Source organism: Palaemon carinicauda, chromosome 8 (genome assembly GCF_036898095.1).
Source record: "Palaemon carinicauda isolate YSFRI2023 chromosome 8, ASM3689809v2, whole genome shotgun sequence".
Lineage (NCBI taxonomy): Eukaryota > Metazoa > Arthropoda > Malacostraca > Decapoda > Palaemonidae > Palaemon > Palaemon carinicauda.
This window is the reverse complement of record NC_090732.1, coordinates 126084237-126111736: the sequence shown is the minus strand read 5'-3', so window position 1 is coordinate 126111736 and position 27500 is coordinate 126084237. Positions and strand designations below refer to the sequence as shown.

The following is a 27500-nucleotide window of genomic DNA, read 5'->3' as shown; positions in this document are numbered from 1 at the left end:
TCTAAATGAATAGAATATTTAGAAATTAATTAGAGCATTTTTTTTTTCAGATGGCGTTGCAGTCCGTAGAGCCATGTGTCGTCAGGTAAGATTGATTGATTGATTTCAAGTTTTCAGGCATCCTGACATCTAAGGTCATTGACGCCGGTAACATTTAATTTATGCATACAAAAAAAAAAAATAAAAAAAATAAGAGTATTCAATTAAAATCATAAAAGTTGAATGTCATAAAAGTTAAATAGTTTTCAGAAGACCTGCTTCTGAATCGTCAGGTAAGAAAGTGAGGAGAAAATATGCCCCGATTTTGCTTATAATCTGAAATTGATTTCCTCGAATTTTCTTCCACCGATCATCGCCCTGAAGCGAGTCTGCGCATACGGAGTTCGGATTAAATACGATCGAAAGTTGTAACTCATATTATACAGCTTCAAGGACGTCCGACTGAAGAGAAAGCAGGTTTTCTTGGTGACAATCCGTTGTAGGAAAAATCAGGAGTATACGATCTTTGGGACGGAAAGGGAGGGAGACTGTTTTCACAACACCTCTCTCTCAGTGGTCATCGGAACATCGTTTCCTTTCAAAATATTGCAAAAATCATTTCTTCGTCTCTTTTAGTCTTTCATTTTACTCACTTTCGCAGATATGCAAATTAACATTCTTCAACAAGGCACTTTACACACTTTAGGCAATTGCAATATTTACATCCTTTTAATTAATATTTTATAATTAATGCGTAGGCAGTAGACTGGCTAGGTCACCAGCCACCCGTTGAGATACTACCACTAGAGTAATGGGGTCCTTCGACTGGCCAGACAGTATTACATTGGATCCTTCTCTCTGGTTACGGTTCTTTGCCTACACAGACACCGAATAGTCTGGCCTATTCTTTGCAGATTTCTTCTGTCTTCATACACCTGACAACACTGAGATTACCAAACAATTCTTCTTCACCCAAGGGGTTAACTACTGAAATGTAATAGTTCAGTGGTTACTTTCCTCTTGGTAATGGTAGAAGAGACACTAGCTATGGTAAGCAGCTCTTCTAGGAGAAGGACACTCCAAAATCAAACTATTGTTCTCTAGTCTTGGTTAGTGCCATAGCCTCTGTACCATGATCTTCCACTATCTTTGGTTAGAGTTCTCTTGCTTGAGGGTACACTTGGGCACACTTTTCAATCTATTTTCTCTTCCTCTTGTTTCGTTAAAGTTTTAGTTTATATAGGAAATATCTATTTTAATGTTATTCTTAAAATATTTTATTTTTCCTTATTTCCTTTCCTCACTGGGCTATTTTCCCTGTTGGGGCCCCTGGGCTTATAGTATCCTGCTTTTCCAACTAGGGTTGTAGCTTAGCATTTAATAATAATAATAATAATAATAATTAATGGGAAGAGAATGGGTGTTGTGTTTCTGAGAGCCAAGAATGGTAACGATTTTACTTCAAATAATTACATCCTACTTATATCTTTATAATCACCATCATCTCTTCCTCCCACGCTATTGACGCCAAGGACCTCGGTTGAATATCGCCAGTCGTCTTTATCTTGAGATTTTAAATCAATACTTCACCATTCATCATCTCCTACTTGACGCTTCATAATCTTCAGTCATGTAGGCCTGGGTCTTCCAACTCTCCTAGTGCCTTATGGAGCCAGTTAAAAGTTAAGTGAATAATCTCTCTAGAGGAGTGTGAAGAGCATACCTAAACCGTCTCCATGATCTTATCCACATAAGGCACTTGAGTAATCTCTCTTATAGTTTCATTTTTAATCCTGTCCTGCCATTTAACTCCCAATATTCTTCTGGGGGCTGTTTTCAAATCTACAAAATATATTGGATATTCTTTCATTGTCATACCACGACTCATGTCCATACAGTAACACCGATCTCCCTAATCTGATATATAGCCTGAATTTTATGGGTAATTTCAGGCGATTTGATTTCCAAATTTTATTTAACCTAACCATTGCCTGGTTTGCTTTTTTCAACCTTTCAATAAACTCAAATTCTAAAGATCCTGTATCAGAAATTCTAGTTCCTAAATATTTAAATGATTCCACCTCATTAATCTTTTTGCCCTCCAATGATATTTCATTTTCCATTACATATTCCATTCTCAGCATCTGTCTTTCTTTTATTTATCATAAGCCTAACCTCATGTGATATTTCATGCATTCTAGTAACCAAGCTTTCTTCTATTACACTCCGCAGTTCTTCATAGATTCATGTTTTCTTTCTTCAGGGGAACCATTTTTTGGTGAATAGCAACTCTAGTGCTCATATTGCACTGCTTTGATTTAAACCTTTCAAGTAACAATCTACAATTTACAGCTCTCCATTCCATTAATGCCTTTTCTGATCTTGGTGTCATCACCATTCCTATCCCTTCTCTCGCAACCCCATCTGTTCTTTCTGAGTATATATATGTATATATATATATATATATATATATATATATATATATATATATATATATATATATATATATATATATATATATATATAAATATATATATATATATATATATATATATATATATATATATATATATATAATATATATGTATATATATATATATATTACATATATATATATATATATATATATATATATATATATATATATTACATATATATATATATATATATATATATATATATATATATATATATATATATATATATATATATATATATATATATAATATTGCCTTAATCTAAAGTTTCCTTACCAATCCCCTTAGAACATGTTTCTCTTAGGACCAAGACATCCAAACAATATTTCATAAATTCATTCTCCACTTGCTGTAACTTTCCAATCTGATCCATGGTTCTAACATTCCAATTACCAATTTTCAAGTTTTCTTTAATATTTATAAACCGGGAGAGTCTTAGCATCCCTATAATAGAGATAAACTCCCCGATATTAAACGACGTTCAAGGAAACGCTGTCACAAATCTAGAAACTTCTTGTTGAAATCTCCACTAAGAGTACAATACTGAAAAATCAAGACACAAACTTCATCAAATGCTTGCACGACCATGATTAAAATTATCACCATATTATTATTATTATCACTATTATTAGGCTATTATTATTATCATTATCATTATTATCATTTTTATTATTATTATTATTATTATTATTACTACTACTACTACTACTACTACTACTACTACTACTACTACTACTACTACTACTAGGTAAACTGTAACCCTAGTTTGAAAACCAGGATGCTTTAAGCCCAAGGGAAAATAGCCTAGTGAGGAAAGGGAACATAGATATAAATAGACTACAAGAGAAGTAATAAACATTCTAAATAAAATATTTCAAGAACAGTAACATTAAATCATATCTTCCATATATACACTATAAAAACTTTAAAAAAAAACAAGAGGAAGAGAAATAAAATAGAACAGCTTGCACGAGTGTTCTCTCAAGCAAGAGAACTCTAATCCAAGTGGAAGGCCAAGGTGTATGAGGACAGAGGAGACTGGATAGGCCAGACTATGTGTAGTCAAAGACAAAATGAGCCGTAACTAGAGAGAGGGAGCCCATGTAGTATTGTCTGGTCAAACAAACAACTCGATAAAATTCATTCAATGTGTTCGTAATGTCACCTAAACATTCGATAAAATACTAATATTTCCCCACCTTGGGCTACTTTTTATTATTATTATTATTATTATTATTATTATTATTATTATTATTACTTGCTAAGCTACAACCCTAGTTGGAAAAGTAGGATGCTATAAGCCCAGGGGCTCAAACAAGGAAAATAGCCCAGTGAGGAAAGGAAAAAATAAAAATGAAATATTCTAAGAAGAGTAACACCATCAAAATAAATATCTTCTATATAAATTCTTAAAACTATAACCAAACAAGAGGAAGATAAATAAGATAGAACAGTGTGCTCGAGTGTACCCTCAAGCAAGAGAACTCTAACCCAAGGCATTGGAAGACCATGGCACAGAGGCTATGGCACTGCCCAAGACTAGGTCTAGTGATCTCGTTTCAGTCAGCAGAACAACTGACTTAATCCTACTTCAGTCCATCAGCTAAGCAACTAACTCTCAACCACCTGGTTGTGGTGGCCTATGTGGTAACGTCCCTGAGACTGGTGAACGCCAGACTGGGATTCAAGTCCTGCTCAAACTCGTAGTTTCTTTGGTCACTGCAACCTCACTAAACTTGTGAAGCAAAGGATGGGGGGATTGGGGGAGCCTATAGCTCTATCTCCTGAGTCAACAGCAGCCACTGCCTGGCCCTCCTTGGTCCTAGCTTGGGTGGAGAGGGGTTTTGGGTGCCAATCATATGTATATATGATTAGTCTCTAGGGCATTGTCCTGCTCAATAGGGCAAGGTCACTGCCCCTTGCCTCTTAAATTCATGAGCAGCCTTTAAACCTTTAAACAATGACATTCTCCTCTCGAGAACTCTAAGTCAAAAACTTACTATCCTATCAATTGCTCTCGCCCAAATAGACATTTAATTCTCTTATCTGCCATTGTTAATCAACCTCACAAACAATCCTATCTTACCTTTCCTTATAAATCAGCCAAACTGACCTTGCTATCATCATCTCCCCTTAGTCTAACAAATGGATTTCATACCAGGGTTTTCTCATTTATCTTAATTATTCTATTATGTTATTCATCCTACTTCTTTTTCTATTTTTAGTTTATGATTTATTTCTAATATTTCCCGGACTGGGATGTTTTTCTTTCTGGGGCATTGGACTTGCAGCATTCCACATCCCCAACCGGCGTTGGAGCTTGGTTTGCAACAACAGTAATACTCTATTCGATTGGAAACACAATTCAACCTATCTGATCTGATCTCACTGAAGTAGACATCTGCCAATCCTTTTTCTTCCTAAATCAGCCTTTGTATTCTTTCTCAAACCAACCCCCTAAGGCAACTTTCAGCCCAACAACTGTCTAAATGGTATTTACCGTACTTTCCTATAACAGCTAAACCTTTGACTATTCTATCTCACCATTCCTTTAGTTGTGCCAAATGTCTTTCTCATCTGATCCTCTCATTTAGCCAAACGGTGGAATTCATCCTTTTTTTTCTCTTCTCTCATCAGCAAGACAACTGAGTATATAAACGTTATCCCTCTCAATCAGAATAAGATGGCTATTCTGTCTACTGCCTCAATTAATCGAACTGGCTCTATCCTACCTGACCCCTAAATAATCACTGCAAACTATTTCCTGTCTGAACTTTAGTCAACTGTCTACCCTAAAGACCTTTTACTCAACCAAACAGCTGACTTTATCTTATTTGCCCTTGCCAACCACCTATAGTTGGTAACAGACTATTCTATCTGCCCATCATAATCATCCAGGTAACTAGCCAACACATCTTCCCCTTTCAGTTAACTGAACAATGACACTCCTGCCTACCACTTCCATCAGCAAGTCAACTGATTGAATACCTAACCTTAGCCATTTCCAAGGCAATTCAATCTGTAACCGAGAGAAAATAAAAAGCAAATAATTGTCAAAAGAAAAATCAAAGGGACTAAATGAAATAAAATAAAAGCAAAAAAAAAAATTATATAAAATAATACATACCATGAGAAGACAACCGTCACAAAGTACACTATAATCAAATGTTAATAAACTCAATATTTTTTAAAGTAATCCAGAAATGTATATATCCTCTCCCCACAAGTGGATAAAATGGCTGTTTCAATGTATTTTAAATACTGCATTTTAAATTCTACAAAATTTGCCAAGGGCACAAAAAAAATTAGTAGGATTTTTCCAGGAGTTGCTCAATGATCAATCCAAAAGATAAAATTTACATTTGTGAATTAAAACTCCAGTTGCACTACAATTATGTTCTTACAAATGTCAAAAGAAAATCATTAAGACTTACTGGAGGTTTCTCCTATCAAATTATACATAGTAGAGATGAGAAATAGATTTTGAATGAAATATAATCATCTCCATTCATGCCTACAAATAAATTCCCTTTCAAAGGTCCCAGGATCAATCCAGTGGGATTTACCAGCTGGATTTTTCATTGGTGGCTACTCAGGATTTAATCATAAAAGAATTTATAAAAATTTAGAGCAACTGCATCTCACAAGGTGCTCTTATCCTCGACCATGCTTTAGTCACATAAATCTTCAGAACGTCTATTTCAGAGACTTGTAAACTCTATTACAACCAAGTTTATTTTTTTAGGATTCTTTTATTATCCTCCAACTCTGACTTAACAAGGACGATGAGCCTTTTATCCTTCTTGATGAGTACAGTATGGTATAAAGGCCAAGCATCATTCATCCCCACAGAAAAATGCTTCTAGCTTTGAGGAGTTGCATAGGTTAGTCTAATAAATCTATCAATTTTCCAGGTACAAACCAATCCAAATTAAGGAATCATGTCCCCTAAGATATCCAATTGTGGCATAAATGATGATAGTTGGGCAGTCATATATTTACGAGAATATCTTACTTATGAAAGTAATAGGCGGATAACAGAAGTCTTCAAAATTACCAAGAAAATGTTCAAAGCATTATATAAGAGATCAACTGCAAATCAAACAAAGTTACCCATCACAACACATAATTGTCTTGATATTAGGAATGATGAAGAAAAGCCCTGTACATCATCATAATGGTTGGTTATTAACCCAAAGCTCTTCTATCTAAGCCAATATCTTAGTGTATATCTACAGTGATTTTAGGCACAAGAGGCTAAAAAATTAGTTCCTACCATTTCAGTGGTAGTTCTGTATCATTCAAAATAAATATAAGGAGAGCAATACAGTAATTCTCCATCCGTTAACACTAAACTGATTTATCCACAGCATTTCAAGACATTTTTGTATTTCAAAGAAAAAACTCTTGCCCTGAAGAAATTCTCTAGGCTTCGGTTTCAGCATACAAGATAAAATTCACAGAATTCCATTGCAACCTAACAATGCGCTAACCACATTCATGAAGCTCAAGAGAGTTGACTACATTTGATTTATGAAAGTCTGGTTTGCTGACCTGGCACTGTGACCACTGAATTATTCAGTTTGTTTGCCCATAGTGTTCTCAGTTATGACATCATTGGTGATCATTGCCTTTCCCTGTAGTGCTCTGGTAGCGATGTTTGATAGTTAGGCACAGCTCCGTTGTGTGCACGCAACCTGAGTCTTTATTCATGGCCCCCTATCTTCATTTCCCTTACTTTTGTCTTTGACATGCGTCATCTATTTGTATTTTTTACCAAGTATCCAATCCCTTCTCATAACGTGACAAAACCATCTCCACTTTTATGATTTCAGACCTTTTTGTACCAGATCTACAGAAAAACTATCAAAAACTTTTTCACGATTTTCCTATTTGAAAACCTTCTACCACTTAGCAGATTTTGCAATGCTATCTTCTTTTTCTCTTAAATTGGACACAGCACTGTATTCACCCTCACTACTTACTACCAATATCCAGATGTCCTCTTTCTTTTGCTTGCTTTCTAGTCATGCTCAGTTATGTTGTTCTCATGATTTTAAACCCCTCCATCTTCAATATACTCTTCCACCATTTAAACATAACAAGAACTTCTGGTACATCTACAATAGGCCACCTAAATTCAGCATTTACTTGGGGCATACTTTTCTACACTCCTTCGAAGCTTCTCCCACTGTTTTGATGTACACCAAAAAACTAAGAACTGACCCTTGATGATTCTCTTTATATAATTTGGCCCATATACTGTAGTCTGGCACTAGGACCAATAACAGCTGCCTCTTATCTGATATGCTTGCCACTCTATTCACTCTAGCTAGCTCTTGTGAGGACCACATCAAAGTGGTATAATCTCTTCGTCCTCATGTTGTTTTGTTTTGTTCTGTAGTTCCCTCATTTTATGGAGTGTTGTTTTTTGTTTGTTTTCTCTATTTCCACAATACCAAAATAATCATTATCATCCTTAAAACTTGTTCTCAACATTTCTTACAGCACCCTAATTTTCACTGTTCATGCAATCTTATTACACCATAATTTCCACAATTATACAAAATCTCTCTAGTATATATTTACTGTCACTCTCCTCATGTCAGGTCTTATCCCTTCTTTTATCAGCTTTAAGAATGTTCTGCTTGCCTTATAAAGTTCTCCAGCTGCTTTTAGCATATCTCTTGTTAATCCTGATGATCAAGGAGCTTTTTCAATTTTCCTCTTTAGAAAGAATCCTCTAAACCTTATTGTATCTTATATTCTCAGTTGGTTCTTCAATCACGCAAGAAACATTGTTTGTATTTTGTTCATTCAGATTTTTATGATGCTCCTATCATTCCAACAATCTTCTCTTAAATGAAATTTATCACTTTTCATCTTCTGTAAATTCTCCCACTTACATCTTTTATACTTTTCCTATTTACTTCAATATTCTTATGTTATTCTTTGAGATGCCTTCTCTTCACCTTGTATACATCTCTATCCTGTTCTTTAAAAGTCCTCTGATTTTATTTCATTCATGGAATTTGCATCATGTGTATATATATATATATATATATATATATATATATATATATATATATATATATATATATATTTATATATATATATTCATATATATACACATATACATATATATATACATACATATTTACATATATATACACATATACTGTACTTACATACATATACACATATACATATATATATACACATATTTACATATATATACACATATACTTACATACATATACACATATACATATATATTATATATTATATATATTATATATATATATATATATATATATATATATATATATATATATATATATACACATATATATTTACATACACATACATATATAAATATATATAAATATATATATATATATATATATATATATATAATCACATATATATTTACATATATAAATACATACACACACATTATATATATATATATATATTATATATATATATATATATATATATATATATATATATCCTTTGTGAGTGGTAATACCTTAACATGGTAAAAGGGTTTATGTATCGCCATGATCAGCAAAGCTATACTAGTCATTCAGCCCCATTCATACCAGGTTGGTTTGCTGTGAGTAATCATCACCATTACCATTCACCAGTAGCCAGCATCTCTCCTAAATTAATCACTGTAGCCTATGTCTAGAAAAAATATTCTAAAATTTAGATTGGGAAAATGTATGAATTAACATTAATGGGGAATACCTTAACAACTTAAGATTTGCAGATCATAGTTCTGTTTAGTGAATCACAGGAGGAATCGCAAAAGATGTCGAATAAAGAAAGCATAAATGTTGGACTGAAAATGAATGAGTAAAACTAAGAAAATGTTCAATGAAAATACTGACGGAAAATAAGGGTTATGGACAATTCTCTAGACTGTTAATGAATATGCTTATTTAGGAAAGACAGTAAGTGTTTTCCCAGGACATGACACCGAAATCAAAAGCCAGATAAGCATGGCATGAAGAGCATTTGGTAAATAATATGAGATTATGAAATGTAATATGACACTTTTGCTAAAAATTAAAGTACTTAATCAGTCCTTCCAGTATTAACTTATGCATCAGAATATATATACTATAGTATATCTATTTATTTATATACTGTACAGTACAAGGTATATATATAGTATATAGCTGTATATGATGCAAGGAGAAAATTAGTAAAAAAAATTATCTAAGGTAAAATAACATTTTTTCTCATGAGTAAATAAGGATATACAGTAAAATCATTTAGTATCATAAAATATATTTTCACAGTTATATCATACAGTACTGCATATAGCTTCCCATCACTTAAGTGCGTAAATATAAAATATTGTAATACAGAAAGGGAAAATCAAATTTCCTGTCCAATAAAATAAAACTGATAATGATATATCTGGTGTCTATTAATAAAAAAAAAAAAAAAACTTTCAATCAGCATGAAATAAGCACGAATACAAGAGCATTTTATTTAAAAACTACAGTATACAGAACCTGTATAAGTCACAAAACAATATTCACTTATCCACTTCGGAAAATTTTCTTTTGTTGTGCTGCTCAATCATAGCAGATGTAGTTAGAATGTGAGCTTTACGAGAAAGCCATAATTTGTGATCTCGTAAGGCTTTCTGACCAACTCCAAAAAGGGATCTCTCTAAATCATCAAGTCTTGCTATCTGGGTACTTGTGTCGTCTTCACTAGAATTCTGTGCCGAGTCCATAATCCAACGGAGACGCTCCCTTAGAGTCTGGGAAAAATATAAATGTTGCCCCACATCAAAAAGCAGTTTAACCACTCAAATGAAATTAACAATAATTATCCAACCGGATGACAGCAAACTTAGGACAAGATCCATAAATTCTATTAGATTTAACAAAATGGTTAAATTTCCCAATTCTATTGATAATTGCAAATACTGTGCTGTAAAATATGAATTTTACAATATTCAGCTGAAGGGAACAAATTACAAAGTACAGATGGAAAATCATCCAAATTAGTAGCATACCTATTACTTAAGTGTCAGTGGCAAGCCACACACTCATTGTGCACTGTTGATATTTTTTTCACAAATATTTACCCTTCCTTTAAATATAAAATCCATTTCAATTTATTGTTTATATATCACAGTAAATAACAACAACAGTAAATTAGACTGTCAACTGGTATTTATAATTTATGTTACTTTACCCAGATTGCAATACAGTACTGACAATATTTTAATTAGAGTACACTTAAAACTGATAAGCATCATTGCCAGAAATTTTAAGCACATTCCTACACAAAGAACAATGAAATCAATATTTTAATTACAGTACACTTAAAACTGATAAGCATCATTGCCAGAAATTTTAAGCACATTCCTACACAAAGAACAATGAAATCGTGCACATGTCAATCCTTGATATTCTAATACAGTACTTAACATGACATTGCAAAAAATTCTGACAAACCAACTTTTTGTTTTCTACAATTTCTGAACAAACTACAATAAAATAAAAGTACTGTATTCAGCTTTCAAAGGATATAACTATCACTTTATCAACAATAATTAATCTAAAGTAAATATAAATAGAAAAATATTGCTGCATAGGGGTTTTGCAAGTTACACCCTCCCCATCCCTAGAATTTCAAAGTGTTAATAAACCATACACTGGTTGTATCCTCAGCTACTTGTAAATACTGTACTAACAAAATTACATATAACTCAACTTCAAAAGAGAAATTAACCCTTATATATAATATATGTAACATTTTGTCTTTAATAAAATTCAAAATACTACAGTAAATTCCATAAAAACAGAGATGCATCAAAAAAAAAAAAAAAAAAAAAATAAAAAATAAAAAAATAAAATCAATGGTGTATAAAGATTAAGGGAGGAGGTATATTTAGGGTAAGAACAGAATGTACAAACCCAGCATAATAAAATTCAAAAGCAGGATTCTGGATATACAGTACACAAATAATTATGAGAGCATTTCTGTAATGAATATGATATTTTAATTATAAAATAAATTTTTGAATATACTTACCCGGTGAATATATAATAGCTGCAACTCTGCGGCTCGACAGAAAACACACTCAAAAAACTCGCGAGCGATCGCTATGAAGGTTGCGGGTGTGCCCACCAGCGCCAACTGTCGGCCAGATACCACTCTTGTATGTAAACAAAACCTTCAATTCTTCTCGTCCCGCTGCGTCTCTATTGGGGAGGAAGGGAGGGTCGTTTAATTTATATATTCACCGGGTAAGTATATTCAAAAATTTATTTTATAATTAAAATATCATTTTTAAATATTTAACTTAGCCGGTGAATATATAATAGCTGATTCACACCCAAGGAGGTGGGTAGAGACCAGAGTTAATTATGTTTACAGCGTATAAGCTAAGAGTTTTTTTCATTTTGACAGTTATCAATATAACAAAACCAAAATATATAGGTACCTGGTAAGGAAGTTGACTTAGACGATTACTCTGCCTTGTAAGTCTGTCTTCCTCACGGAGCCCAGCGATCCTCTTAGGATGCTGAAAGACTCCCAGGAGCTGAAGTATCAAGGGTTGCAACCCATACAACAGGACCTCATCAAACCCTTAATCTGGGCGCTCTCAAGAAATGACTTTGACCACCCGCCAAATCAATCAGGATGCGAAAGGCTTCTTAGCCTTCCGAACAACCCATAAAACAATATTAAAAACATTTCAAGAGACAGATTAAAAGGATATTGGAATTAGGGAAGTGTAGTGGTAGAACCCTCACCCACTACTGCACTCGCTGCAACGAATGGACCCAGTGTGTAGCAGTCCTCGTAAAGAATCTGGACATCTTTTAAGTAAAATGACGCGAACACTGACTTGCTTCTCCAAAAAGTCGCGTCCATAATACTTTGCAGAGAGTTATTTTGCTTGAAGGCCACGGAGGTTGCTATATCTCTAACTTCGTGCGTCTTAACCTTAAGCAAACATCGGTCTTTCTCATTCAAGTGAGAATGAGCTTCTCGTATTAAAAAAATCTGATAAAATATGACAAAGCATTCTTTGACATAGGCAATGAAGGTTTCTTAACTGAGCACCATAATGCCTCAGATTTCCCTCGTAATGACTTAGTAAGAGCTAAATCGAACTTAAGAGCTCTAACAGGACATAATACTCTTTCCAGTTCGTTGCCTACGATCTCTGATAAGCAAGGAATATCAAAAGATTTAGGCCAAGGACGAGAAGGCAGTTCATTTTTGGCCAGGAAACCAAGTTGAAGTGAACAAGTGGCTTCTTTCTGTAGAAAAGCCGATGTTCTTACTGAAGGCATGAAGTTCATTGACCCTTTTAGCCGAAGCCAAGCACACTAGGAAAAGTGTCTTGAGGGTGAGATCCTTCAGGGAGGCTGAATGTAATGGCTCAAACCTGTCTGACATGAGGAACCTTAGGACCACGTCTAAGTTCCATCCAGGAGTTGCCAAACGACGTTCCTTAGAGGTCTCGAAAGACTTAAGGAGATCTTGGAGATCTTTATTGTTGGAAAGATCTAAGCCTCTATGTCGAAAGACCGAAGCCAACATGCTCCTGTAGCCCTTAATCGTGGGAGCTGAAAGGGAGTGAACCTTTCTCAGATGTAAAAGAAAATCTGCGATTTGGGCTACAGAGGTACTGGACGAGGACACAGATGCTGACTTGCACCAGTCTCGAAAGACTTCCCACTTCGACTGGTATACTCTAATGGTAGAAGCTCTCCTAGCTCTTGCAATCGCACTGGCTGCCTCCTTCGAAAAGCCTCTAGCTCTTGAGAGTCTTTCGATAGTCTGAAGGAAGTCAGACGAAGAGCGGGGAGGCTTTGATGGACATTCTTTACGTGGGGCTGACGTAACAGATCTACCGTTAGAGGAAGACTTCTTGGAAAGTCTACCAGCCATTGAAGTACCTCGGTGCACCACTCTCTCGCGGGCCAGAGGGTAGCAACCAACGTCAACCTTGTCCCTTCGTGAGAGGCGAACTTCTGCAGTACCTTGTTGACTATCTTGAATGGTGGGAATGCATATAAGTCCAGAAAAGACCAATCCAGTAGAAACGCATCTATGTAGATTGCTTCTGTATCTAGGACTGGAGAGCAATAGATTGGTAACCTTTTGGTCAACGAGGAGGCAAAGAGGTCTATGGTGGGTTGACCCCAAGTAGCCCAAAGACTCTTGCCCACGTCATTGTGGAGGGTCCATTCCGTGGGTATCACCTGACCCCTCCGACTGAGACAGTCTGCCAAGACGTTCAAGTCCCCCTGGATGAATCTCGTCAACAGGGAGATGCCTCGAATTCTTGACCATAAGAGAAGGTCCCTTGCGATCTCGAGCAGCGTGAAGGAGTGTGTGCCTCCTTGCTTGGAGATGTACGCCAAAGTTGTGGTGTTGTCTGAGTTGCCTCTACCACTAAGTTTCGAAGAAGCCTTCTAATATCATCAAGGCCAAGTGGACTGCTAATAGCTCCTTGCCGTTGATGTGCATGCTCTTCTGACTTGAGGTCCACAGACCCGAGCATTCCCGACCGTCCAGGGTCGCACCCCAACCCAAATCCGACGCGTCTGAGGTCAACACGTGGTTTGGGTTCTTGACTGCTAGGGATAGTCCCTCTCTCAGACTGAAATTGCTGTCCCACCATTTCAGGCATGCCTTTACTGGTTCGGAGACTGGGAATGATACCGTCTCTAATTTCTTGTCCTAGTTCCAGTGAAAGGCTAGATGGAACCGGAGAGGCAGAAGGTGTAGTCTCCCTAGTGAGACAAACTGCTCCAGGGATGAGAGAGTCCCTACGAGACTGTTCCAACTCCTGACTGAATAAACGTTTCGTTTCAGCATTAGTTGGACTTCGAGCAGGGCTTGACTGCGAATCTCCATCCCCAAATATAGAATAATCTGGGATGGGATCAGTTGGGACTTTTAGGTTGACCAAAAGTCCCAACTCCCTGGCCAGACTCAACGTCCTATGTAGATCCTGCAGACAGTGAAGACTGGACGATGCTCTGAGAAGCCAGTCGTCCAAGTACAGGGAGGCTCGGATCCCCGATAGATGGAGGGATCTTGCCACATTCCTCACGAGCCTCGTAAACACGAGAGGCGCAGGACTGAGGCCAAAGCACAGGGCTCGAAACTGGTACCCCACATTCCTGTAAACAAACCTCAGAAACGGTTGGGAATCCGGGTGTATAGGAATGTGGAAGTATGCCTCCTGAAGGTCGAGAGAGACCATCCAGTCGCCTTCCATAAATGCTGTCAAGACAGCCTGGTAGACTTCATCGTGAAGTTTGTCTTGACAATGAACACATTGAGCGCACTTGCCTCTTACATACTCCTGCAGTGAACATGGCTGCCAAATCATGGAGCCATCCCTGAGGGACTTGTTCCTGCAGAGAACGTGGCTGTTAGATCATTGGAGCCATCCCTGAAAGCCTTGTTTATGCATGACATAATTGTACAGCAAAACTTCAAAGGCTCGAAAATAGCTGTGAAGTCGACCTGTAAAATCTTGGAGCGTCTCATGGCCAGGCGCCAGGGAGAGTCTATGAGGTTTGAGAAGTCTATCTGGGCAGAGGCAGGAACTCCCAAGCCGAGAACTTCTCTCGTGTCATATCAGACTCTCGCTCTATAAGCCAGTTTAAAAGGAATGAAAGCAAAGGCTGTCTCCCCCAAACTCCTCCTGGTGATAAACCAGTCGCCTAGCAAACGTAAAGCTCTCTTAGAAGAGCGAGAGAGCACTAGCTTATAAAACAACGGCTTCGAAGTAGCTAGGCCTAGTGTAAGCTCTGACGTTTAGGCGAACGAGGAGCAGCAGTTACAAAAAGATCCGGACAAAGATCCTTAAAAATCAGCATGATTTATTTAAAGTCCATAGAGGGCAAAGCAGCTTTAAGCTCCTCTCCGTCTGACAGAGTCCTCAAGGGAATATCAGTAGGAGGGGGAACAGCAACTTCCTCATCTGAAGGAACCTTGTCCGATAATAGCCGAGTCTCAAGCAAGGGAGAGACCTACCGTGGTGGCAATGCTTTACAAGCAGAGTCCACACGCACTGGTGCATTAGTAGCGGACCAGGACGCAACGTCATGTAACTGCTTGACAGTCTGTTAACTGTCAACAACAACAGGTGCGTGAGACCAGGACGCAACGTCATGTAACTGCTTGACAGTCTGTGAACTGTCAACAACAACAGGTGCGTGAGGACGTACAGCGTCCACTCGAGACTGCTTTGACCGCCTAGACTGAGCAGTCAAAACAACTCTAGAATGCGGAGGTTGACGCTCAGCGTCAAAACAAGTCAACTCCGATTGTTAGCGAACGTCCTGAACGTCAACAGGAGCATCAGCAAGTGGCCTAACGTCCAAATGTGGCTGAAAATCCACACGAGACCGCATCGAGTGTGGTTCTAAACAACCTGACTGACGTGACTTGGCTACGCCAACGTCAACAGGACGCACAAAGGAACGTTAGGGTGGCTGAAGGCCAGGATCTCGATGAGATAAACGGCTAGGCTCAACGGACTTATCGGCAGAATAGTCTTCCATAAGGGAGGCAAGCTTATTCTGCATGTCTTGCCGTACAACCCATTTAGGATCAACGGGAATGGTTGCGGTAAGAGACGAGGGTAACGTCTGTGACCGCAAAACCTTGCCTACAAAAAGACTCTCGGAGTCTGTGTTATGCTTTTGTTAGGCGGCGAGCAGTCTTCCGATGACTGCATAGGGTCAGAGCTGTCCTAATGGTTAAAACCAGGATGCTGGACCTGTCCTGAAAGGACTGACTTTCGCTTAAAGGGCCTCGAAACCTTGTTCCACGGTTTCTTATGCGAAAAGCCTTCGGATGACGAGGAGAAAATCGTCTCTCTCGCCTTATGGTAGGGGTGATCTTGGTAAGATACACCCGATACCATAGAGGGAACGTCTGTTCGCTGATCAAGGCCTCTCGAACCCATAAGTCGTACGACATTACTTCTCCCCTGGGCTTGGGAGCTTGCAAGAGGTCCCGGACTAGGCGAACGACAGGCACGAACAGACGAACCCTCGGTCGCAACACTGATAACACTTTGCGCAATATCACTTTATCACTACGATTTTCTGTTTTGCACTTATTTCACTGAAATCGAATTTTTTAACAATTCACATTAGGTATGAATAAAACTGATTTCTACCTGAAGCACGCAATTCTACCCTCATCAAAAGGTTGTAATTGCGAAATCAGTCGTATAATGTAAGCACATTAATACCAGCAAAAAACAGTAAACATATTTTAAGATAAAAAAATCAGTGGCTGGGGAAGAGACTAAACACTAGTTCATTCAAAACTACGTTTTCAATCTCTCACCGTACATTGCCTTGGGACGAGAATAAAAAACTAAAAACGTTTTATCCTTTCTCCCCGTACAGAGACTAGGGACGAGAGAAACTCGAGAACAACGTTACTCGCTTGGGACGAGATAAAGATCGGAACGTTTTCTCTCCTCTCTCTCCCTCCGTCTCTATCTCTCTCTCTCTCTTGATTTCGCACCTAAGAGAAGAGCCCACTTACGTTTCGTCAAAAAAACAGGTTATTTGTAAGGGCTCAACGTTGTTTAACTTCGGTTTCCAAGTTAGGACCGCCTACTCTCAGGAAAGGTCGCATATAAACAAATCATTAAAATTTATTTTGATGTTTATTATAAATGGAAAGCTAATCGAAGAGGCCTAATAAAGGCGGTTGAGATATAAAATATATAGAGGAAAATCTATAATTAATTTATAACGTGATAAGATAATTGTTAAAAGCCTAAACACACTTCCGTACTGAGGGAAGGGTCGGCCATTTAAAAGTCAAGGAAAGTCCAAAAAACAATCCAAAGCCATCAAAAATTAAATCTATCCAAAAACGAGTTCAAGATTTAAGTTGAAGATAAAACACCTGTACTGCGAAAGCTCAAACCAAAATGAAGTACTTCACCAAATATGTTAAGAAAACTCCAGGTTCTACAGCGAGTATGAATACGTCTTGTCGTCAACGTCGACAGAGAAGAATTGAAGGTTTTGTTTACATACAAGAGTGGTATCTGGCCGACAGTTGGCGCTGGTGGGCACACCCGCAACCTTCATAGCGATCGCTCGCGAGTTTTTTGAGTGTGTTTTCTGTCGAGCCGCAGAGTTGCAGCTATTATATATTCACCGGCTAAGTTAAATATTTAAAACTTTATATTTGAAAAACAAAAGCAAAGCAGCATGTACATATACTGTCCCTTGGTTTATAAGAAAAAAAAAAATTAATAAGAAACTGTCCAGGTATTTAATCAATGTGCAACACCTCAATAACTACCAACACACAAGTTAATAAACTGAAGTTTCTTTGCACTGATAGCAAGGCTAAGAATGTTAAGCCAGATTCCTGAGAACCAATCATTCATACACACCAACTCCCCAAAAAATATACAGGGATATTAACAATTGAAAAGCGGAGGGCTTCGACAGAAAAGTACAGGTGGACCATAAATATAATTCATTGAAATAATAAATAGAGGGTGACACTGACAGATAATAAACTCCTGTGCATAAATGTACTCTATAAAGAACTTATAATCTATGACTTTTGGTCCTCCATCATGAAAATAATGGAGAACATAACAATGATGTATGGTGATGAATGAGCACATGGTATCCAAACAACAATGCCTACAAATTGATAATGTAAATGCTTAGCTAGCTACTGGTGCCATTAATACTCATGACAGTCCAAGTAAGTAGAGATACTGTATGTATTATATTCCCAACCACATAAGATATAACAATATATGACACATTTCAACCCTTTGTCCATCCCAAAGACCAACAATATTCATGAAGCATTAGGCATTCATCACATGGTGTGCTGAGTATTGCATCTCCAAGTAATCATGCAAAACTAAAGGGGCACTCAGTAGAAAGCATGCCTTCGCCACAACAAGCAGTCTTATTTTGCTCTTAACTCCAATGCGTACTTGTAATTCGATGTTGTATGTTTTTCAACACATAATGGATTTGTACTTGAAATTGGTTCAGTAGTTTTTACGTAATGTTGTTCACAAACAAAAACCCCAGTCTTATTTTATTCACAACTCCCTGCGTACTTGTACTTCGGTGTATTTTCTTAAAAATCTAACTAATTTGTCCTAGGGTCATACCCCATATGTCCCACAAGCTTCGTTGAAATTGGTTCAGTAGTTTTTACGTAATGTTGTTCACAAACAAAAACCCCAGTCTTATTTTATTCACAACTCCCTGCGTACTTGTACTTCGGTGTATTTTCTTAAAAATCTAACTAATTTGTCCTAGGGTCATACCCCATATGTCCCACAAGCTTCGTTGAAATTGGTTCAGTAGTTTTTACGTAATGTTGTTCACAAACAAAAACCCCAGTCTCATTTTATTCACAACTCCCTGCGTACTTGTACTTCGGTGTATTTTCTTAAAAATCTAACTAATTTGTCCTAGGGTCATACCCCATATGTCCCACAAGCTTCGTTGAAATTGGTTCAGTAGTTTTTACGTAATGTTGTTCACAAACAAAAACCCCAGTCTTATTTTATTCACAACTCCCGGCGTACTTGTACTTCGGTGTATTTTCTTAAAAATCTAACTAATTTGTCCTAGGGTCATACCCCATATGTCCCACAAGCTTCGTTGAAATTGGTTCAGTAGTTTTTGCAAAATGATGTTCACAATAAAATAAGGGGGTCTTATTTTGCTCTAAACTCCCCTACATACTTGTACTTCGATGTATTTTCTTCAAAATCTAATGGATTTGTCCTTGGGTCACACCACACATGTCCACCAAATTTACTCAAAATTGGTTTGGTAGTTTTTGGCAATGTTCGCAAAAAAAAAAAATGAATATTGCGATCATTTTCAAAGTACTGGCAGCGTACTTGTATTTTCATGTACTTTAACCAAAATGTTACAGTCATCCTTGGGTCATACCCAACATGACTACCATGTTTGGTCAAATTCAGTACATTAGTTTCTATGTAAGGTTGCTCAAATACAAACAGACATGGGTGAATACATACCCTTCGAAAAATCTTTGATTTCGAAGAAGGTAATAAATGTTTTAGGGAATATAAAAACCTGAGAGGATTGAGATATCAGAACATGGAATGACAGCAAATGACACTGCCTACCATAAGGGGAACGGCTGTCAAACATTCACTAATATCATCAAGTCAAAAGGGACACCTACTGCCTTCAAGAGCTACACTAAATCTACCAAGAATATCACTTAACATTTCTATTTTCAAAGGGTTCACATAATATCTGTTTCTAAAGGTGGAGAGAAATTGATGCAAGATAAGAGGTTGACACCTCTCGTAAAAAGCAAGCGAAGAGAACAGATGAAAAGTATAGAGCAGAAAGCAATAAAACAAGGGCCAAGACACTAAGTAGTTATTCTCTTTGAAGGGAATTCAAAACTAAATGTCAAAACATGTTATTTTTATTACTAAAATAAATTTTTGAATATACTTACCCGATGATCATGTAGCTGTCAACTCCGTTGCCCGACAGAAATCTACGGTCGGGATACGCCAGCGATCGCTTATACAGGTGGGGGTGTACTCACCAGCGCCATCTGTGGTCAGGTACTCCAGTACTTCTTGTCAACAAGACCTCAATTTTCTCCTCGGTCCACTGGTTCTCTATGGGGAGGAAGGGCGGGTCATTTAAATCATGATCATCGGGTAAGTATATTCAAAAATTTATTTTAGTAATAAAAATAACATTTTTCAATATTAATCTTACCCGATGATCATGTAGCTGATTCACACCCAGGGTGGTGGGTGGAGACCAGTATACATGTTAACAAAGAAGCTAAGTATCCCGTATTTCATTTTTATTAGTTATTCAAAATAACAATAAAAAACAAATAAGTACCTGGTAAGGAAGTCGACTTGAACCATTACTCTGCCTTTAATAAGTACGTCTTCCTTACTGAGCGTAGCGGTCCTCTTAGGATGCTGAACGACTCTTAGGTGGCTAAAGTATAAAGGGCTGCAACCCATACTAAAGGACCTCATCATAACCTCTAACCTAGGCGCTTCTCAAGAAAGAATTGACCACCCGCCAAATCAACCAGGATGCGGAAGGCTTCTTAGCCGACCGTACAACCCAAAAACAACAATAAAAGCAATCAAGAGAAAGGTTAAAAAAGGTTATGGGATTATGGGAATGTAGTGGCTGAGCCCTCACCTACTACTGCACTCGCTGCTACGAATGGTCCCAGGGTGTAGCAGTTCTCGTAAAGAGACTGGACATCTTTGAGATAGAATGATGCGAACACTGACTTGCTTCTCCAATAGGTTGCATCCATAACACTCTGCAGAGAACGGTTCTGTTTGAAGGCCACTGAAGTAGCCACAGCTCTCACTTCATGTGTCCTTACCTTCAGTAAAGCAAGGTCTTCTTCCTTCATATGAGAATGAGCTTCTCTAATCAGAAGCCTGATGTAGTAAGAAACTGCGTTCTTAGACATGGGTAGCGAAGGCTTCTTAACCGCACACCATAAGGCTTCTGATAGTCCTCGTAAAGGTTTTGACCTTTTCAGATAGTACCTAAGAGCTCTGACTGGGCAAAGTACTCTCTCCAGCTCGTTACCCACCAAGTTAGATAGGCTAGGGATCTCGAACGATTTAGGCCAAGGACGTGAAGGAAGCTCGTTTTTAGCCAAAAAACCGAGCTGCAAGGAACATGTAGCCGTTTCCGATGTGAAACCTATGTTCCTGCTGAAGGCGTGGATCTCACTTACTCTCTTAGCTGTTGCTAGGCATACTAGGAAAAGAGTTTTTAATGTGAGGTCCTTGAAAGAGGCTGATTGTAGCAGTTCAAATCTAGATGACATCAGGAACCTTAGGACCACGTCTAGATTCCAGCCTGGAGTGGACAACCGACGTTCCTTAGAGGTCTCAAAAGACCTAAGGATGTCCTGCAGATCTTTGTTGGAGGAAAGATCCAAGCCTCTGTGGCGGAAAACCGCTGCCAACATACTTCTATAACCCTTGATCGTAGGAGCTGATAGGGATCTAACGTTCCTTAGATGTAACAGGAAGTCAGCAATTTGGGTTACAGTGGTACTGGTAGAGGAAACTGCATTGGCCCTGCACCAGCTTCGGAAGACTTCCCACTTAGATTGATAGACTCTGCGAGTGGAAATCCTCCTTGCTCTGGCAATCGCTCTGGCTGCCTCCTTCGAGAAGCCTCTAGCTCTTGAGAGTCTTTCGATAGTCTGAAGGCAGTCAGACGAAGAGCGTGGAGGCTTGGGTGTACCTTCTTGACGTGAGGTTGACGCAGAAGGTCCACTCTTAGAGGGAGAGTCCTGGGAACGTCGACCAGCCATTGCAGTACCTCTGTGAACCATTCTCTTGCGGGCCAGAGGGGAGCAACCAACGTCAGCCGTGTCCCTTTGTGAGAGACGAACTTCTGAAGAACCCTGTTGATGATCTTGAACGGCGGGAATGCATACAGGTCGAGATGGGACCAATCCAGCAGAAAGGCATCCACGTGAACTGCTGCCGGGTCTGGAATCGGGGAACAGTACAATGGGAGCCTCTTGGTCATCGAGGTAGCGAACAGATCTAGTGTTGGCTGACCCCACAGGGCCCAAAGTCTGTTGCAAACGTTCTTGTGAAGGGTCCACTCTGTGGGGATGACTTGACCCTTCCGGCTGAGGCGATCTGCCATGACATTCATATCGCCCTGAATGAACCTCGTTGCCAGCGTGAGCTTTCGACTTTTTGACCAAATGAGGAGGTCCCTTGCGATCTCGAACAGCTTCCTCGAATGAGTCCCTCCCTGCTTGGAGATGTACGCCAAGGCTGTGGTGTTGTCGGAGTTCACCTCCACCACCTTGTTTAGCTGGAGGGACTTGAAGTTCATTAAGGCCAGATGAACCGCCAACAACTCCTTGCAATTGATATGAAGCGTTTTCTGTTCCTGATTCCATATCCCTGAGCATTCCTGTCCGTCCAATGTCGCGCCCCAGCCCGAGTCTGATGCGTCCGAGAAGAGATGATGGTCGGGGGTCTGAACAGCTAACGAAAGACCTTCCTTGAGAAGAATGCTGTTCTTCCACCACGTTAGAGTAGCCCTCATCTCTTTGGAAACAGGAATTGAGACCGTCTCGAGCGTCATATCCTTGTTCCAGTGAGCTGCCAGATGGTACTGAAGGGGGCGGAGGTGGAGTCTCCCTAACTCGATGAACAGGGCTAGCGATGAAAGAGTCCCTGTTAGACTCATCCACTGCCTCACCGAGCATCGGTTCCTCCTCAGCATGCTCAGGATGCACTCCAGGGCTTGGTTGATTCTTGGGGCCGACGGAAAAGCCCGAAAAGCTCGACTCTGAATCTCCATACCCAGGTAAACGATGGACTGGGAAGGAACGAGCTGGGACTTCTCTAAATTGACCAGGAGGCCCAGTTCCTTGGTCAGATCCATAGTCCATCTGAGACTCTCCAGACAGCGACGAATTGTGGGAGCTCTTAAAAGCCAGTCGTCTAAATAAAGGGAGGCTCTGATGTCTGCCAAGTGAAGGAATTTCGCAATATTCCTCATCAGTCGCGTAAACACAAGAGGTGCCGTGGTCAGGCCAAAGCACAGGGCTTGGAACTGGTACACAACCTCTCCAAAGACGAATCTCAGAAAAGGTTGGGAGTCTGGATGGATGGGAACGTGAAAGTAGGCATCTTTCAGATCTAACGAGACCATCCAGTCCTCCTGCCTGACCGCTGCTAGGACCGACTTCGTCGTCTCCATTGTGAACGTCTGCTTGGTGACATAAGCATTGAGCGTACTGACGTCCAGCACCGGTCTCCAACCTCCTGTCTTCTTGGCCACCAGGAAGAGACGGTTGTAAAAGCCCGGGGATTGATGGTCCCGAACTATCACCACTGCCTCCTTCTGTAGCAGGAGCGACACCTCTTGTTGTAACGCTAGCCTCTTGTCCTTCTCCTTGTAGTTGGGAGAGAGGTTGATGGGAGAAGTGGTCAGAGTGGGATTGCGGCAGAACGGAATTCTGTATCCCTCCCTTAGCCACTTGACAGACTGAGCGTCTGCACCTCTGCTCTCCCAGGCTTGCCAGAAGGTCTTGAGTCTGGCTCCTACAGCTGTCTGGAGAGGAAGGAAGTCAAAGCTTGTTTTTCGTGGACTTGGCACCCTTCTTTGACTTGCCCCGTTGACTGTCTGCACGGGTACTTCCTCTACTGGAGGCTCTACCACGAAAGGGCGGAATGAACCTAGTAGCAGGTGTATCAGCAACAGGGGTGCGGTAAGATCTAGGCACGGAAGGTAAGGTTTTCGCCTTACGTGCTGAAGAAGCCATGAGGTCATGTGTATCCTTCTGGATAAGAGCCGCAGCCATCCCCTTGATTAACTCCTCCGGAAACAGGAACTTGGAGAGAGGAGCAAACAGTAACTCTGACCTCTGGCAAGGGGTGATACCAGTCGATAAGTAGGTGCATAGATGTTCCCTTTTCTTGAGGACTCCTGAGACAAAAATAGCCGCAAGTTCGCCAGAACCATCGCGAATTGCTTTGTCCATACTGGACATGATCAGCATGGCCGCATCTTTGTCAGAAGGAGCAGTCTTCCTGCTTAAGACTCCTAGACTCCAATCGAGGAAGTTAAAAATTTCGAAGGCGCGAAAGACTCCCTTCATCAAGTGGTCCAGATCTGAAAAGGACCAGCAGACCTTCGAGCGTCTCATAGCCGACCTGCGGGGAGAGTCAACCAAACTTGAGAAGTCGGCCTGGGCAGAGGCAGGAACCCCCAAGCCAGGTTCCTCTCCCGTGGCATACCAGACGCCCGACTTAGAAGCAAGCTTAGGAGGAGGAAACACAAAAGAGGTCCTTCCCAGTTGCTGCTTGGACTGCAACCAATCCCCCAAAACCCTCAAAGCTCTCCTTGATGATCTGGCGAGGACAAGCTTGGTGTAGGCAGGCGAAGTAGACTGCATGCCCAGAGAAAACTCGGAGGGAGGAGAACGAGGGGTTGCAGACACGAAGTGTTCAGGGTACAACTCTCTGAACAGAGCCAGGACCTTGCGAAAGTCTAAGGAAGGCGGCGAAGACTTGTGTCCTTCCACCTCAGATGGAGGATCATCCAGATGGGCAGCTTCATCCTCAGAAACCTCATCGCCTGAGAGTTGAGTAGCGAGAGGTAAAGGCAGAGTGGCAGGCTGAATGGCTGAATCCTGCAGAACGGGTTGTAAGGCATGAGGCTCATGCTGCATGGCATGCGGCTCAAGCTACATGGGATGAGGCTCATGCTGCATAGAATGCGGCTGCTGCATGGTATGAGGCTCGTGCTGCATGGGTTGAGGAGGATGCCTCATAGCATGAGGCTCCTGCCTCAAGGGTTGAGGAGGTTGCTGCATAGCATGAGGCTCCTGCCTCAAGGGTGGAGGAGGTTGCCGCATAGCCTGAGGCTCCTGCCTCAGGGGTTGAGGAGGTTGTCGCATAGCATGAGGCTCCTGCCTCATGGGTTGAGGAGGTTGCCGCATAGTGCTGGAACCTGGCAACTCCCGATGCGGCTGCATCTGACAGGGAGGACTGCGTAAAGGTGGAGGAGCGCTCGCAGGAGGAGGGGTGCTAACCTTCTCTGCCTGATACTCCTGCATCAAAGCCGCAAGCTGAGACTGCATAGTCTGCAGCATTGACCACTTGGGGTCCACAGTGGTTGGAGCAGAGGCCTGTTGAGGCACCACTCTACCTCTCTTGGGAGGTGTGCAGTCATCACATGACTGCGGCGAGTCCGAACTGGCCCAGTGGCTACACCTGGGCCGTTGGACTAGCTCGGAAGGGACCTTACGTTTGATAGGTCGTGAGACCTGGGTCCACCGTTTCCTCCTGGAAACCTCTTCCGCAGACGAGGAATTTAAGGGCTCATTCGTCTGGGAGTGGAAATGACGATCTCTATCAGATACGCCCGCAACCACTGAGGATACAACTGTGCGCCGATCAAGGCCTGCCGAACCCTTTTGCCCTTCGACGTTGCTTCTCCCCTGGGCTTGGGAGCTTGCAAGAGGTCCAGGACTGGGAGGACGACTGGCACGCACAGAAGTATCCTCATGCGCAACACTGACACTGACACTATGCACAGCACTGGCACTAACACTTCCCACTGCACTCTTCACTTTAAGCTCCTTGACATCTGCCAAGAGAAGATTGTGGTCACTAACTAACGACTCCACCTTATCACCAAGAGCCTGAATGGCACGCAACATATCCGTCATATCAGGCTGAGCACTCGTAGCAGGTTCGGGGGTCACCACCACAGGGGAAGGAAAAGGTTGAGGGACATGGGGAGAGGAATAAACCAAAGAGCGAGAAGAACTCCTCCTAACTCTCTCCTTCTCTAACCTAGTTGTATATTTGAGGAATTCATTAAATTCGAATTCCGAAAGCCCCGCACATTCCCCACATCGATCTTCCAATTGACAGGATTTTCCCCTACAATCGGAACAAAGGGTGTGAGGATCAACAGAGGCCTTCGGAAGACGCCTATTACAAGTCCTAACACTACATCGCCTATATTTAGGAGCTTGAGAGTGGTCGGACATCTTGAATTTAGGGAACAGTCAAGGGGGAATTCCAAAGTAAAGCAAAGATCGTTAACCAATAAATCAAATTAATTCCAAAAGCTATCTAAGCTAAGGGAAAAGCTTCCTGTACAGCGAAGGCTAAATTTTAGAGCAAATAATTCACCAAAACCGTGAACAAAAGACTCCAAAATCACAGCGTATCCATGTAGGTCTTGCCGGCGGCACGACAGAGGAAAAATTGAGGTCTTGTTGACAAGAAGTACTGGAGTACCTGACCACAGATGGCGCTGGTGAGTACACCCCCACCTGTATAAGCGATCGCTGGCGTATCCCGACCGTAGATTTCTGTCGGGCAACGGAGTTGACAGCTACATGATCATCGGGTAAGATTAATATTGAAAAATAACATTTTAAAAGTAATGTGTTTATTCTAGCTATGCAAACTTACAGTCCTCAAAAATAGGGATATGTCTTCAGCAGCACTGGAATGGCCACTGAATTGTGGTACAAGGAGGGAAAAGCCCTGATCACTCTCCTGTCACAGAATAGCCACATCTGTCCTTCGGCATCGGATTGAAAAGGGTGGTCAAGGTATGAAATTTAATTCAATAGGACGTGGGTTTACAACAGCCATTATTATTACTTTAAAAATTTGTTATTTGTTCTTATGTGTACAGTATACAAACTTTATATCCTACAAATAGGGACTTGCAAACTGGAAGGTCTTTTCTTCCCTGGATATATCATCCTTCCTGGTCATGTCTAGGAGTGAGGAAGGAGACTCCAACAACTTATTAACAAAAATAGGGATGTAAAAGAGGTTAGGGCCTCAGTCAATATTGGCTAAAGAAAACCAGTATAAAGGCGTGGAAAATCTATCTCCTTAACACGGAGAGGGTGCTGACACACGGAGATGGTGTTGACATTGTCAAACCAACTACATCAGGAGAAATGATTGGTAAGACACCAACTTATCCTTCCCCTTGCCAGGAGGATAGATGAGTTGTTTCTTGGCAGATGTGGTTTGCAAGAAAAGTGCTTCGCCATATAACTTATCAGCATCAGATGCCCAGCCAGCATGTAATGGTTGCAGCTGCTGCATCCCCTTGATAGGAGAAGGAGGAGGTGGTAGAAGAAACAGTCAATCTACCTCTTCTTGAGATTTATACAGAACATGTTACCTTAGATGGAATGCATACTAAGTTGCATCTGTAACCAAGATCCCTCATGAAGCTACAAGGAACAGTGTCTAGAAACTTCTTGTTGCTACTGGGATTAACAAAAAGACAACACTTGCCCGAGGTGTCGAGTACTCTTTAAGTAGCAATGCAATGCCAACGTGACATCATATATATTTGTATCAACTTATGTGGAGCAAAATGATCAAGATAGACCCAAACTGGTATTCAAGACAGCCTGGTATACAGTCTGTGAAATGATGACAAAACTGTTATC

At 40.2% G+C, this 27500-nt stretch overlaps 1 protein-coding gene across 1 annotated transcript in view; it reads right to left on the bottom strand.

Moving 5' to 3' along the window:
- Nucleotides 1–9780: 9780 nt before the first annotated feature.
- LOC137645895 (DNA replication complex GINS protein PSF3-like) overlaps nucleotides 9781–27500 on the bottom strand; it is a 46197-nt gene continuing 28477 nt past the window's right edge. The window contains exon 4 of the mRNA XM_068378926.1: nucleotides 9781–10239. Coding sequence (XP_068235027.1) covers nucleotides 10009–10239 — 231 coding nt within the window. The 3' untranslated portion in view covers nucleotides 9781–10008. The remainder of the gene's footprint in view (nucleotides 10240–27500) is intronic.